Consider the following 14,831-nt stretch of genomic DNA (forward strand, 5'->3'; position numbering starts at 1 on the left):
TGATGAACTGTAAGCTGATTCTCACATTGACAAAGCAGGTGCACCGGGGTGGGTCGACAGATGCAACTGCATCCTGCTGTACACAAGGCAGTCTTGGTTTGAACACAGAGATAGTAGACAAAAGCGAACGATAGCGACAGCGATCCAAAGAGCAGGACCCAATCCTCCATGGAATCATACCCACCACGTACATCGCACGGCTGGCTGGTACTCCGCTTACAGCTTGCTCGAGTAAATCCACTTGAAGGGACAGACTACCGTCTATTCAGGCAGTGAATCCCTAGCGTTAGCTCGATTGTTATGGTATGCATGACCCTGATCCTTTGTTGTCTGGACGGCTAGAGTCCTTTGCATTCAACGCAATTTGTCACTCCTGCACCTTAGCTTCGCTGTTCCAAGGATAGCACAGAGATGAGTATGCAACAGAGATACAAAAGAAAGTCACTTGGCGAGCAAGCTATCAAGTCATGAGACCGCGACCATCCAACAGAAGAGTACTGAGGAAGAGAGCCATGCTCTATGTCTGCTTGTTTTCCTCTGCTTTGTCCTCACCAACAGGAGACGGGCGAGCCATGGCGCTCCCGCTTCCCTCATGGTCACTGTGGGGCACAGCCTTGAATGAAGAAGCTTCTTCACGCCATGAGGCGCCGGAGCCATCCACCTGGATTCCTGCGCGAGACACGCGAAGGCAGCTTAAAGCATGATAGCATTAAGGTTGTCTAGCAGACTCCATGCATAAAAACGCCTGGCGCAATAATATCTACTCGTTTACAGGTCTGCCTTTCAGTAAAACAAGGGCGCGCGGGGTTCCGAGATTCAGCGGTGCAGAGAAGATCAGCTACCTTAGTTGTACTGATCCGTCAGACCTTTTGATTTAAACAGTTGCTCTTTTTGCCATGTGCCGCTCGAAACTGAGGCCCCATGAAAGTGCGAGAAGGACCGGGTGCTCCTCAAGGCGACAAGCGCCAGAGAAAGCTTGAAAAACATCAGGACGACAACTGGGTACCAAAAGAACGGGGCAAGAGAAAGTCGACAAGACGCAGAAGCTTCTGTGTATCCATTGTACCTGACAATCTCAAAACCTTTGCGACTTGTCCAGTAAGGCTGATCCCACCTGCAAGGAAACAAGACACCTTACAACGGCAACTTGACGAGTTCACATCATTACCTTGACGAGTGTGAAACCATGCGCGCTTCGGCTCCAGGAACGGACTATCATGTACCATTTATTATTATGACGTGACAAAGCTGAAAGCTGCTGTTGGTCCTATCCGCCTGGTGCAGTCTAAGAGTTCTAGGCTGACAGCTTCTCAGTACGCTGACGAGGGGAGAGGCAGACTGGATACATCTTGTACTTACGCTGTGAAAGTGACCGGTCTTTTAGCCATTTCTCGACCAGATGCATGACGGGAATCTCAAGCGCCGCTGAAGACAAGACTGTTCACACATAAAGCAGGAAAAGTGCAACAACACAGCACATTCGTGAGACTCGCACGTTGCACCGACTCTTCCTTGTCTGCTGACCGTACTTGTCTGTTGGACCCCTCGGCGCCGCTCAGGGTCCTGTGATACTTGTGTGTTTTCCATTTGCCGGGGAAGCGCGGCAGCGAAGTGTATAAACCCCCCCCCCCTTCCCTCTACTTCAATGAGCCGCTCCCAGCTGGATCTCCATGTGTGGTGATTGAGACCGCTTGGTATTCCAATGATTGCTGCGCCCGACCTCGACTTCTCCGCTATCCCCCCCACGCCGGGTCTGACCGTTGGCGTCTGCGAACAGAGTGAGTAACACTCCTGCTGTCAGCTTCTCATGTTTACATGCCAGCGAGGAACGGCCGCTTCACGTTATCCGCAGAACGAACACCAGAGCACACAGTGAAACGGACCGCACTGAGCAAGCCGAAAGGAGGCCAAAACGACTGAGATTTCTGTCATTGAGGCGGTTACGAGACACCTGTCTCTTCTGCAAGCACTCCTAATTATGAGAAGCAAGAAATTGTTTTACGTCGTGTAAGACTCACTTTGGGTTTCTTTCAAGACTCCTGTCGTTTGAAGAGTTGATGCGCTATATATCCATACTTTAGAACGATGCTCAACCTCGTCAAAGACTGCCTCGCGATCTTGCAACGTCTGGTTCCCCGCCTTAACTATAAGACGCTCAAGTATCTGTCTCCGTGCTTCCCCGTAGATGCCGAGACTGCTCCACGACTCGTATAAGGCCTCTGCCAGACTCCCGGTAGCGCGGGTCATGACAGACGGTCTGCCCGAGGTGTAGAAATACGGCTTTCTCCATGGAAAGAAGAGATGAATTCGACACATCAAAAGGTGGCCACTCAAAACGGTACTGAGGAGGTCTCCAGCTACTTCACGAAACCGAGATATAGCTGAAGAGTCAGACCTGTCGCCTTCCTGATAGCGCACTGCTGTGACCCGAAACCGCTCTAAGCTCTCCCCCAAAACACTGACAGTGCCTCGGAGGTAGTCCACGAATCGGTTGGAAATACAGTCGCTTTGATACTCTGATAAGGAACACAAAGCAAACAGCACAGTCACCGACAGCATTCCACACTAACGATTTTCATCATCCTTTCAAGATGTATTCGTGTACATGCAGGGGGGTGAATGCCTACCATCTATCTCTCCTGAACAAATCGGGCGGCAGCAGATCCTGCCCATCCCCCGTCTGTAGAAAGGAACCAACTGTATATATCCGCTCACTCAGAATGTGCACTTGGATCCCTCGCACACTCCGAAGAGCCAGGCCATGCGTCACTTTTTACGTGCTTTCTCCCTAATCTAGATATAAGCTGTGCCGCCTCAGAAATTGCACCGGGATAGTGTTCTTCCCGATGAAGACACTATGTCGAGCACGTGTACGGAGATGGTCGAGGAAAGGGCGCAAAAACAACCCCCACGAGAGAATAGGTCTCTCGACTCCTGTCTGACGGTGTTGCGACATAACATGCATAGTGACACGCCACCTTGCTTACTTGTCCAGTCCGGCATTCTCGCTGCATAAACGTCTGGGGGTAAGGACTCCACAAGCTCCAGGGTGAGATCAAGCACCTCTTGAAAACGGGGTCTCTTGTAGCGACGACGGTCCCTGGCCGGAGCTGTGCAAAACGACTCAACACACGTCATCACCCAGCATTTCACTTGGGTGACAGTGGAGTGAGGGCACGCCCAAAGGAAGGCTACAAGCATGGAATGGACAGCTACTCAGAGACGGTTAGTTCATCGAGTGTCCTGAGACTCCTGCAATACAGGCACTGAGGGAGTGAGTACAGACTTTTGCCCGAAACGCAAGGTCTTGCTGCCAGTGAATTCCATACCACAGGCGATAGACGAGCAAGAAGATTTACCTGTTTTGTCAGAAGGCCGAGATGTCCGGAATGAAGAAAGAGAATCGTCTTCGGAGAGTGGGTCATGCGAGGGAGCGATCAGCAAACCTTCCAGCATAGAAGCAGGTCTTCCGTCTGGCATGAAGGAATCCACGGCAAGCACATAAACGCACCTCACTCCATTTAGACTCAACATGAAGTATCTTGCTCCTCCACCGTACCTCGCGTCCCACCCCCTTCTTGTCCGAACAGAGGTGATCGACAAGAGTATGACGTCCATGACCTCTAAGGCCGTGTGTCGTCTGAGCGACGGATGGACAAGGTGGCATCACGGCAGACCTTGAGTCAGACAAAGGAAGAGACGCCGACAGCGCGACGGGGAGAGATGAGACGAGAGAAGAGGAGAGTGTTCAGTACTGCGGAAGAGACTTGGTGAAATACCTGCCACTGTTTCAAACTCCGGAGTGTCCTTATTATGACGCCTGCTACGCCCTCATTCCCTTGTTACCCTGGAACTAAAAAGCAATCCACAGAGCACGAGAAGTGACAACACTCTCACTTTCGTGTATCCAGTGGATTTCTGGCTAAACGAGTACCTAAAGGTGGTGTCCACCCAGAAGCAGCGCGGTTGAATGCTGTTGCATTTTTGTGACTGATACCTCGCTGTGGCTGGTGTCGTGGGGCGTTCTCGTTCTGAGCCTCTGTCACCACGTGTGAAGCCAGTGCCCGTATAGTGGAGTCGCAGACGTCCTCTGTATTTTCATCCGGCCAACGAGTATCGGGAGATGACTCTTTGTCTGCTAATCTCCGAGAGGAAACCATCCCATCCACAACGGTTTTGTCCCCCTGTACTCGATCCATGTTGACGCTGTTCGCCTTCAAGAATCGAGACAGAACAGGTGATGGGACTTGACTGGCAGGCCGTCGGCTACCGACGCAGTAGTTCATGATAAAGAACAAGAGAACCACAGCGGCCACAAGTCTGATGGTCCGAGTTCTTGCTTTGTGTGACCGCGATCCTGACATTCTCTGTCGGCGCAGGATCGCGGCGGCATCGGCGGGCCCGTATGGACTACGAGTCTTATGTCCTAGTAGCCGCTTCCTCTCCCCTCGGAAACAGCCGGTACCATCACATTCTGAGGGTCCTGGGACACGGCTCCTGCCCGTGTTGACCCACCGTTCATCATCACGGTGATATGTGACCGCCTGGGGTCGGTCGCCCTGTGTTGCCGCGACAGACGCCTCCGCGGCTTCCCTGATCGAGTCTTTTGCTACATTCGCGCTGTCTTGCTTCTCATCCGCAATTGCCGGGACCGGTGGCCGGGTCTGAATGAAGCCCGGGACCGATGTCTCGGAGTCTGCCCCAGAAGTGTTTGGTCGGCGAATGTCGGGAACGGCATTACTCAGTTCCCGCGGCGAGGTTTTGGAGTCGTCCCCTAGGGAGAGGCCAGACATGGTCGGATCGTCGGAGGGTGACGAGCTTTTAGGTAAAGATTTCAGGTCAGGGGAACTGACTAACATGTTTCGCTGTCCCAACGAACACCTTGCACTTACAAAACCGCCCGGGGATGCAGGAGTTCCAGTGGCGGACCAACTAGAGCGACATTCACGATAGCCGGACCTGCGCTCGGCCCAGCTGAGCGCTTCAACCAAGAAGGCTGGGACAAGCGTGACCACATCCGGCCTTACGATTTCCTTACTGACACAACGCTACCCCACACAGAAGATTCAGTGGTAGAAGGCTTGGCGAACCCCCCCGCGAGAAGTTTGCATTCCTCGGCGAAAAGCTGCTACAGTTTCGGCCACAATGCGAACGCCGTGCACAGTCCCCACTCGAGCTTGAGGAGAGCGTCGTAGCTCTCGAAAGCTCGCGAAAAGAGCACGGCGATATGTATGTTGAGGAGGATTGAGCAAGTAAGAAAAAACCTGAACACGTAGAAAGAATCTGGGGAAGCAGCAAGAAGCCACTTCGAGATAGAAGAAACCTGGAACGGGGAGCCCCAGTCCGCCGGCCACATGCGCCCTCAGAAGCCGCTGCTCGTCTCGTCTAGCTCCGAGCAGGCGACAGATGCGACCAGATTAGCAGCACCGATCGTCTCCCGCGAACTCTCCCTTACGGTTGGCTGGGCCATGTTGGTCGCTTTCCGTATACAAAGAACTCGCTGTTGCTAACCCAAAAGAGACACCACTTGTGCAAGTCAATGGTGTCACGTCGAGGACGTCGGTGTCACTGACTAGAGATCAACGCGAAAGGCAAAGAATTGTGGCCGCACTGGGGCGCGGTCTCCCGACCAACAGGCTTCTGGCTCGACGCGACCTCCCGGCCAAGTTGCCGTCTCGCTAACGGGGCTTTCAGGTGGGCCGCCCGCGACCGCCCCCAGGGGTCCGGTCCCTCTGCGGTGAACGGATAGAAAGGGAGACGCGTACTGTATATTTTCCGCATGTGTTGTCGCAGTCGACAAATCTCTCTACGAAAAACGGTGAATTTTTGTGAGAGAAGTCCCTTAAGCTTTCCTTCCCCAGGGAATTTTCCAAGCTCTCGGATCACCGCCTGTAGGAGAGGGATTTCAGAGAATCGTTTTAAAGGGTAGAGCAACGTTGCGTCAGGAACATTCCAGGCACCCCCGCGAGCTGTGACGTCTGGAGCGATGTTGCTTTTTCGCAGCTCTATGGACGACGGAGCCGGCTGCGCTACCAGATAAGGTTCTCCGTCGCAGTATGGGACTACCCGCCAACAGTAACTTTCTACCCGCCCGGCTTGGCCGTCAAATTCGATTTTGACTGTCTGCGTTGTCCGTGCACGAAGCGGGCTTACAGTCGCTAGTATAACAGCCACACGATCAATGACTGAGGACACTGAGACCAGGACAACAAACCAAGCAACCGCCGCCAAAACGACGTCTTCCTGCGACAGGACCTCCTCATAATGAGGGTGCCATCTAATCCTCCCTACTTAGCTGTTTTCTACCATTCCAGCGGAGGGAAGATCACTTACGCCCGCACTTGTTTGACGTCGCGAAGCTGGCGATAGGTGGAGGACAACGAGGCGAGGGTCGTTCTGAAGAACCCTTCTTCCCAAACGACCACGAAGACAGGCTTGAGGCAGCCACCTCAAAGCAAGATGAAATAAACCCAGCTAAGGGAGTAGGCGGAAGCGCCGGCCTCTCCTGCGGCCCTATATCGGCAAGCTCGAAGCTGTAATGAGGAACGAAAGATTTCAGGTCGTCCCTGTTGCCCCCCCTCCTCTCCTCTGTCCCTTTTACATGTAAGTGTACAATTATCGCCGTCACTTCCGTGCTCGAAGCCTGTCTCCTGAGGCTACGGCAGGCGCCAGATTCTTGAACACAGGCAATAAGTGAGGTGCTGAGTGTAGGAAGTCTCTCGACTGCTTCTTCCCTTGCGCCAAGGCTAGCTCCTCGTTGAACGTTCGGGGCCTTGAGCTCTGTGACTGATTGTTTATTTTTCACTGATGCTCAGAGAGCACAAGCTGAGAAGGTACTGCTGACGGCCCTAGCGAGGCTTTTCATCCAGTGCGCGTTTTTACTCCCATGGCTCTTCTTTGGTTCCTGCTTCCAGTCCCTTCCTCACATTACAATCAACCTTGGTGTCACTATTTACGTAAGGCAGCAGCCGCTGAGAGTCTCGCGGGTAGCCAAGGACAGACAGGGACAAGCCACCAGCTATCCTGCCTAGCGCGATTTGTGTGCTCCGAGTACCTCTCTTGTTATCTGTATTCTCCAGAAGGCAAGCTGGAAAGTGGGACCCAGAATCACCTGCCCGTTATTGCCTTTTCTTTTCTTTGGCTAGTGAATTACCTCAACTTCGCGCAGCTTTATCTGCCTAGCCAAAGACGATCGGAACCTCTTCCACTTCTTTCACATGGATACAAAAGAATCTGCTCCAACGAGGAATGTTGGTTCTGCTGGCGTTCCGAACTGAAATTCACAGGAACGGTTCTTTTTGCCTTTTGGCACCAGCTAAGACCGCGGACGGCAGTTTTGACGGTAAAGTCTCCGTACCGCAAGAATCGGACTCTTTTCTCTTATGTGTCAGACTCCTCTTGACAAACGGGAGCACTTCCGCATTCTAGAAAGAGATGGAGGCAGCACAAGAAACGAGAGCGGGCGGGCCGTACCGGTAAGGGAGAAGCACTCCTGAGTACAGTAAGCAACGAGAGATGCTTTAGTGGACAGACGAGATCGTCATACCAAGGATCGTGAAAGCGTGCCCACGTTGGTGAGCGGGCGAGTGTGTGTTACCTCTCCTGACCTTGCGCCTCCCAACTTTCAGTTCCTTCCTCTTCACATGTTTCCTGACTTCCTCCATCTTTAGCGGCTCCTGGTAGTTTGGCGTTAGCTGCTCCATATTTTGAGCGTGAAAGACGATGCAAACGGGACGTAATAGCAGTTCTCGTCTTCCTAAGCAAACTGGGGAGGAACTACTACGGCTACCACTATCTGAGAGACAGAGCAGAGGAAAAGAGACTATGCAACGAAGAGAAACAAGAGACGAGGGCAGGGCTACAAAAGTAATAGCACAGCTTCGAGCACACGTCTCGCTCGGGGAGCAGAAACAGCGTCTATCCACACCAACCCCTGAGACTTAAAACAACAGCCAGCTCCCTGCCCCTCCGTCTGACGACGAGTGGAGTGGAGGGCAATAAGGGCGACGGGGAATGAATAAGAAAAGGGAGACCGAAAAAGTCTTTCTCAAAGTGTGTCTTTACTTTAGTAATCTATTGTCTACTGGTTTGTTGGCCATTGGCATGCTCTTAAAGCATCTTTCTTTCGTTTGTCCGACAACGAAAAGAAAAAGTGGATGAGCTCCTTGCAGTGGATTCTCGTCACCGCCCGCTTGAAAAACACTTGACCTGTCAGCGCGAGTGAGAACTTTTGGGGACCCGCTTTCGTCTTTACATTTCGTTGCTCTCACTTTTTCCACCCCGTCCTTCACAGTGTCACCGTGCCGCCTTCGCCCGCGACCGCAGACAAAAAAGTGAAAGACTACGAAAGAAAGAAAGGACATCTTTTTCACACCTCTTCCCGGAAGTCATACACCTCCTAAACCTTTAGCGCAGAGCACCGTACTGAACGGGCAGCAACTGAGAAGACAAAAAACGAACTCATCTTTGTCGCCGTGATGAGGAATCTGCCATCTCAGCAAGCGAAGACACGGTAACGGTAGTCAATCCTTTGTCATACGACCCTGAAGAAAAGAGCAAGCCCAAATACAGAACTCGTTACAGAGGGATAGCTCTCACAGGGCAATATGTCTGTAGCCTCTAAGAAAGAGAAGGAAGAAGTCATGAAGGTGACAGAAATCTGCCATTCAGCAAGCGACGACACGGTAGTCAATCCTTTGTCATACGACCCTGAAGAAAAGAGCAAGCCCAGATACAGAACTCGTTACAGAGGGATAGCTCTCACAGGGCAGTAGGAGAAACAAGGGTTGCAGTAACCCATTTTCGTCTTCAAGAAGAAAAAGAGAGGACGCAGTCGATCCGTAGGTCCTTCAACCGTCTATGAAGACAAATGAACGAGGAAACCGACAGATCAGTTTCGCACTAGCTGTACATACTCCCTCTTGGGAAAATGCGTCACCCCCAGAGAGTCTCCACGTGAGCTGAGTCAGGCGACGTATCTCTCCGAGAGACAGAAACGGATATAGTCGGTGACTGACTCATCGGAGGCAGGGGAAGCGACGCCAAAGAAGAACAGAGGGGGCGAAAAGAAAGAAAAGCTGAGATGTCTCGAGCTTCGAGAAAGTCCGACGAGACGAGCAGGTGCTGAAAACGGTTAGGCAAATTCAAAGTACCAATCAAGTAAGTTCCGACCCGGACGAAAGGTGAGATGACTTGGACACTGTCTTTGGAAAAAAGACAGTGTCCAAGCCACTTCCAGACCACAAGCGGGAACGCGCCCAAAGCACGTCTCCGCTTGTTGTCTGAAATTTGTGAGCACCCAAGAAGGTGAAGTGGCCAGTTGAACGGGAGGCGGCGTCTGCGCGTATCCGTGTCGCATTATGAAAGATGGCAGAAGAGAACAAGAGAAGCATCGTTTTTCTTTCTCAAGCACCCCGGGAGACGAAAACAGTGAGATTGACACAAAGCAGCTACGTTTCAGGAGAATCCACGTGTCCAGTCAAGAGGAGGAAGAAGAGAAAAGATCAGGACAGAAGAAAGAGCTACAACCGAAGACTTACCGACCGGAGATGCTATTACAGGCGTCCTCACCGAATTTCAACAAACGCTTCTGTCCCAGCAGTGGGAGAGCAGAGTTAGCACAAGAGAAGACGGAAGGAAAGGCAAAGACGGAAGACAAGGGGGAGAAGCAGAAACGCAGGGGCACTGGCTGAGCACAACCACCCCTACTTGTATACCACGCGTAAAACGCATTGGCCGAGATACCAAACAGTTGCCAGGTGAACAACGATCTAGTCAGCGGACTCCATGTCCAAGGCCACAAGAGTAGTACTGAAAGCAGATACATCGTGCCCTCCAAACCAGTTCGAACTCGCCAGCAAAGAAATTACCTGGAAAAAGTAAAGCTTTCAACTCACACTTCAAAGACACAGTACGAGACGAATACAAACGAGGGGCGTCTGGTCTTCCTTTCCATCAACTTTTCCCTGCCCTGTAACTATCAAAACTCTCCAGGCACTTCGTTCTTGGTTCTTGGTCTCGTGTATTTCTTTGGCTGCGCCGTCAGCCTCGGCCCTTTTTTTAATGTCGGCGTCTGGTGCCCTCAGCAAGGCGGCACCCCGAAACCATCTCAGAGATGTTCTCGTCCTACGGTGTTTTTTAGGGCTGCTCCTTATTACTACCCTCTTCATGATGACAAGGGGGAGAGCGACATGTGCCAGTAGAGTCCGACTGCTCTTCCTGATGTAACTCCTTGAATGAAGGCGCCGCAGTTGTCTGTTACGGACAAAACCAGGAAAACGTAGGAGGGCTAGCGGTAACTGGGCAATTTACGAGAAACCACAGGGGAAAAGAAGAACAGCAATGACCTCATATCGCCCCGCTTCACGTGATGTGCACTGCACGAGGCTTAGAATAGGATGCACGCACACACTCAAGACACAAAAACACTCAATCCCAGGTGAAGTACCCCTTGCAGCCGCCAAGCTACTGTCTGTTACTTAAAGAACTTGCCACGGCCCAGTTTTGAACGTACACCAGAACGCTGATAAGGAGTAGAGTGGTAAGTTTTTGATGGGAACACAGATATATACAAACTCTAGGCACGGTCTATGAAGAGAGACATACAGGGCCCATGCAGGCGAACGATTGCTGTTCTCTCCACTTCAACGACCACGTCCGTTTCCAGCCTTTCAGCAGGCAATGTGGCAGCCATGATGGTGGCAGGCGAACCCTATACGAGCCGTCCCGAATGTGGTTGGCACTTGCGCAGGTCACCCGATTCTAGCCGGCGCTATTCACCAGGACTCACGGCCGAGGAGACTTAGCACTCGTGTTTAGGCTTGACGGTCAGTACACCCGCAGCAGTAATCCTCGTCTGTGTGTGCTGTTTGGACGGATCTAAACCAGACACAGAAGAGCGCGTGTACCCCCCGGCCACTCATTTGCATTCATTCTGCCCGACAGTGGGGATCCCCTAGCGGAGCTCACAATGGTTTCTGGCATTCGCTTCAGCGGCACATCCGAAGGGACAAACGCTATGAGGGCGGCAAGGTAACAGACAGGCCTGGGACTTGTGGGCTGATTTGCTAGGATCTTGTACGCGGACGCGCGTAGTTGTATCCTACCACTGTGTTTTCGGGACTCTCCTTTCGCCGGCGAGCTCCTGGTCTTGCCGCGCGTCGAAGATGCGGTGACGCCGACGCAGTACCAAGAGCCCCAGGGCCGAGCCGCCTTTTCTGCGCCCGAAGTCCTTGAAGTCTCCTGGTGAGCTCTGCCACTCTCTGAAGTTCCGCGTTGAAAGCAAGCTTATGTACAGAGAGAAGCTCTCTACTCTGAGCCTGTGAATCACTGGTCTCCGGCGGGAGAGGGGGGGCGAGACCAGGTGATCCAGATCGCTCGGCTTCGTTCAATCCTTCTATTTGTTTCTGAAGCTTCTGCGCTTCTCGATCAGTTTCCGCAATCTTTCTCTTCAGCTCGGCAATTGCTTCAAACTTTTCAGGCGCCTTTCGCTCGTAAGCCTGCCTGAGGGCTTCGACTTCGGCCTCAGTAAGCGGCGGAGCATCGTCGCCGGACTGCAGTGGAGCAAGGGCACAACAACGATTAAGGCAGAAGCTATCGCATGAGGTCAGACAAACTGGAGAGCATCATCAGCTCAGCCGCTTCTCCGATCCTCCTTCACAAAGACCAGGCGCCTCACTGTTTTAGAGAGCGCATTGGGAGGCGGTGCGAGATGCCTACCAGCGCGTTCAAACTGGCCTGACGCGGTTGCGACAGTTGCCAAGTATTGTTCGCATGGGGCCCACTGTGAACACTCCACAAAGATAGGCTGGCAGCGGGAACTGCTAGAAGTGCTTCCAATTCCCAAAGCAACTGGCGAGCGTCCGCTTCCTGAAGCTTACAGGTGATTGTTCGTGCCGGCGCCTTCTTCTCCTTTTACCCCTCAACGTTCTATTCAGGTAGCCATCGAAAGTCTTCCAGTAAGCCGTGGCGCTCCTAAGTGTTGCTGCGTAATGGTGCTTTTGAGCCCGGTTCAGCTGCAATTGTTTCTCCAGTCTCAGCCGCTCCGAGTAGAAAGTTTCACTAGCGCCTTGGGGGTCTCCTGCCGGCGGGCTGGGAGTGTGCACCACCGCACCTGAAAACGAGCCGTTCACAAATGCCTGACAGCGCCAGCTGCCACTGCCACCTCCTCGTGCCGGGCCGCGCCGGATAAGGAGGGACGGCACCCGCCTTTTTGCATCTGTCGTCGGCGAAGTCATAGGTGAACGCCAGATGCACGACGGCTGGGGTCAGCCTGTGGCAGACTACGGCAGGCACCTATTGTCGTCTGCATACTCTACAGGAACAGGAAGGCCTGTTCAACAATCCCCCCCGCTCTAAAGTGGCGGCTGTCCGTAAGCAGACCACGCACGTGGAGGCGAAGCGAGTATTCCACGTTGCTTTGTGACGGAAAGTAAGCCCGGTAATGCAGCCACAGATGCCGTTCACTTGACGGGGACAGGGTCCTGCTGTGCGTGCTATCACGTGGTGCTTTAACTCACACTACTTTCTCCGAGTCACGGGATTCCTGCTATAGCCGCCGGCAAACCTCTCCGAAGGAAGGCGGCAGTCACTCTTCTTCTGTCAGTACCTATTGATGATGGCCGTTGAGCACTCCGGAGCACACTTCAGTGTCCCAGGATCTCGGGTAAACCCACAGTTGAAGGAAAACGCACAAGTACCCCGTCTTTCTCAGGAGCTGCAGGTGCTCGAAACGCGGCGTGCCTCAATGCCCGCCCGGCGAAACCATCCAGGCACTTCCCTACCAGCCAGTCGCTTTATGACTCTTGACACGTACGCGTGTGCTGGTGGACTCCTGGCAAGCTTTGTAAGAAAAAACCAGCTACGTAGATAACTGATTTCGCTCTGCGCACTTCTTCTTCTTGCCCAACTCGCTTACGACGCGTACCTGTAGACAGCTGGTCCACGCCGGCATCACCCGTGGGAGAGGGTTTCCTCCCCAGGGCAGACGACGAATCCGCCGTACTGCTCTCTGATGCGGCCTCGTCAGAGAAGTTCCCCGAAGACGTAGGGAGGATTCCTTCTACAGCAGCCCTCGTTTTTACCTCTCTCAGCTGAGCGCTGAGAACCGAGACCCTTGACTTCAGCACGTCTAGCCGTCTTCTTATATCGGGAGCGCGCGTACCGGAATGCGGACTAGCTTCCCCGGCCGCCGGGTCTTCGCCACTTCGGGAGCCCGATGGGCTGGCACAGCGCCGGAGTCCGCGGCGGGACAGGAATCTCGCTCTAGCATATTCTACCCTAGCGAGCATCAGCTGAGCCTCAACAGCAGCCACGTGTTCCTGCGGCGAAATAGGCAAGTTCTTCACGGAAAAAGCAGGCGGTGCGACCGACTGGACGTCAGGAGTGGAGCTGCCTAAAATCTTTTCCATCTGCCTCGCTGGCAAGAGCAGTGCAGCTGAAGTGACAGCGAGGGGAGCATCTTGGAGCAAATCACGCAGTTCTGACAGAATGGAGTGTTCCTGTTCTTCGAAACTCTTTATCTGCTCTTCCAGGCTTTCTAGCTGGCGAAGTCTTGTTGGCAAACTTCGATCGTAGTCAAGTTTGTACGACTCTCGCACCGACTCTGAAAGGGGTGGTACCCCGCCCGGCTCTCCAGGCTCCTGTACAAATGGCAGAGAGCAGTAAGCAGGCGCAGTTGATGGATATGCAACTGAAACAAAAGACAGCCTCTAGTCAGCGCAGGGATGCCAGCTGGACAGCTTTGACGGCTGGGCACCGGACAGCTAGGGACGGAGACTACTAAATTCCTTCAGCGACTGTGGCGCTTCCGTGTCGATCGCCTTCGCCGCGTGGAAGGACTGCACGATCACTGAGTCAGACGGAGTCGCACGATAAAAGCAAACTCCGCCTACACTGCGCGGGGAGAGACGCGTTCGCCGCACAGGCTGCAGACCACTTTTGATAAGGTCTTCGTGGCCAGATGCTTTTCCGAAGACATTTCCCTACGCAGTGCGGAGCAGTTCACTAACGGAAATATTTCCCGGTGGCGGTGCAGTCTATTGCAGTAGGTCATTCGCACCACAGCCCGGTCAGACACGCGAGCAAGCGTTAACCTCATGCTGTGGCTCACAAGATTCTTGCGCGATCTTGAATGGTTGGAGCGCCGTCGGCAGTCAACGTATGCATCGAAACTCCTCCAGCGTTGCTTCAGTCCATAACTCTTCGTCTTCACGCTGTGCTTGCGGGCCCCGATCAGCTTCAACCTCTCCCATAAGCTCCAAGCTCTTGCATCTGCGCTCATCTCCGGGGCGGCACCCCTCCCCGCCCAAACGTTGGTAGCTACTGCGGTGGGGGCGGTAGAAAGCACGGCTGCTGCCCAAGACTGTTGCGTGCTCGTCCCCGCCGCAGTCGAGAAGCTTGCCAACTTGGATGGACCGGGCTCGGCTGCCTCGGCAAGTCCTATGCCACGGCAGGTATACACGATGAGCGGCGCATCCACACCCCGCTGACACTTTGGCTTTTGGGTACTGAAAAATAGCGCGTGTAAAGTGAACAACCAGACGGGCTGCAACGAGCCGCAGCGCCGCCCCAATTTCATCCCGGACGCCTTCGCGAGCTTCTCTGCGTGGCAACAAAAGGAAATTACCCCGCCAACATTTTCTCTGAATGGCTGCAACTCGTACGTGGCCACGATTCCTTTAGGACGTTCCTGAACTTTGGTACGGTCCAGTTGATTCATCACAGAAGCAAGCGTGGTGAAACCCGCCGACAGGAACAGGCTAATCAAGTCGCATTGAGCTCATAGGTTATCCGGCTGACAGAATGCGGTCGAAAAGATCCACACCCTCTAC

The 14,831-nt window shown here is 53.4% G+C and overlaps 4 protein-coding genes across 4 annotated transcripts in view; 1 reads left to right on the forward strand and 3 right to left on the reverse strand.

Annotated features, from left to right (window-relative positions):
- Positions 1 to 5,587, reverse strand: part of CSUI_005354 (uncharacterized protein) — a 6,797-nt gene extending 1,210 nt beyond the window's left edge. The window contains exons 1-7 of the mRNA XM_068065530.1: positions 3,998 to 5,587; positions 3,360 to 3,473; positions 2,988 to 3,110; positions 2,019 to 2,516; positions 1,360 to 1,437; positions 1,067 to 1,114; positions 553 to 669 (exon numbers count right to left, since the gene is read on the reverse strand). Of these exons, the coding sequence (XP_067922488.1) occupies positions 553 to 669; positions 1,067 to 1,114; positions 1,360 to 1,437; positions 2,019 to 2,516; positions 2,988 to 3,110; positions 3,360 to 3,473; positions 3,998 to 4,859 (1,840 nt within the window). The 5' untranslated portion in view covers positions 4,860 to 5,587. The remainder of the gene's footprint in view (positions 1 to 552; positions 670 to 1,066; positions 1,115 to 1,359; positions 1,438 to 2,018; positions 2,517 to 2,987; positions 3,111 to 3,359; positions 3,474 to 3,997) is intronic.
- CSUI_005355 (uncharacterized protein) lies at positions 5,579 to 7,727 on the forward strand. Its single transcript, XM_068065531.1, has 2 exons — positions 5,579 to 6,603; positions 7,080 to 7,727. Exon 2 carries the CDS (start codon positions 7,249 to 7,251, stop codon positions 7,426 to 7,428), a length of 180 nt encoding a protein of 59 aa, XP_067922489.1. The 5' UTR covers positions 5,579 to 6,603; positions 7,080 to 7,248; the 3' UTR covers positions 7,429 to 7,727.
- A 3,339-nt stretch (positions 7,728 to 11,066) lies between these two features.
- CSUI_005356 (uncharacterized protein) lies at positions 11,067 to 12,110 on the reverse strand (the record flags this gene model as incomplete). The annotated part of the gene is made up of 2 exons (XM_068065532.1): positions 11,067 to 11,552; positions 11,880 to 12,110. Coding segments are annotated over 2 exons (717 nt in total), but the record flags the coding sequence as incomplete, so codon positions are not given.
- Positions 12,111 to 13,047: 937 nt separating this feature from the next.
- CSUI_005357 (uncharacterized protein) lies at positions 13,048 to 14,831 on the reverse strand (the record flags this gene model as incomplete). The annotated part of the gene is made up of 2 exons (XM_068065533.1): positions 14,111 to 14,831; positions 13,048 to 13,640 (listed from the first exon to the last, which is right to left on the reverse strand). Coding segments are annotated over exons 1-2 (1,200 nt in total), but the record flags the coding sequence as incomplete, so codon positions are not given.

This window comes from Cystoisospora suis (assembly GCF_002600585.1).
Source record: "Cystoisospora suis strain Wien I chromosome Unknown contig_2595, whole genome shotgun sequence".
NCBI classification, from domain to species: domain Eukaryota; phylum Apicomplexa; class Conoidasida; order Eucoccidiorida; family Sarcocystidae; genus Cystoisospora; species Cystoisospora suis.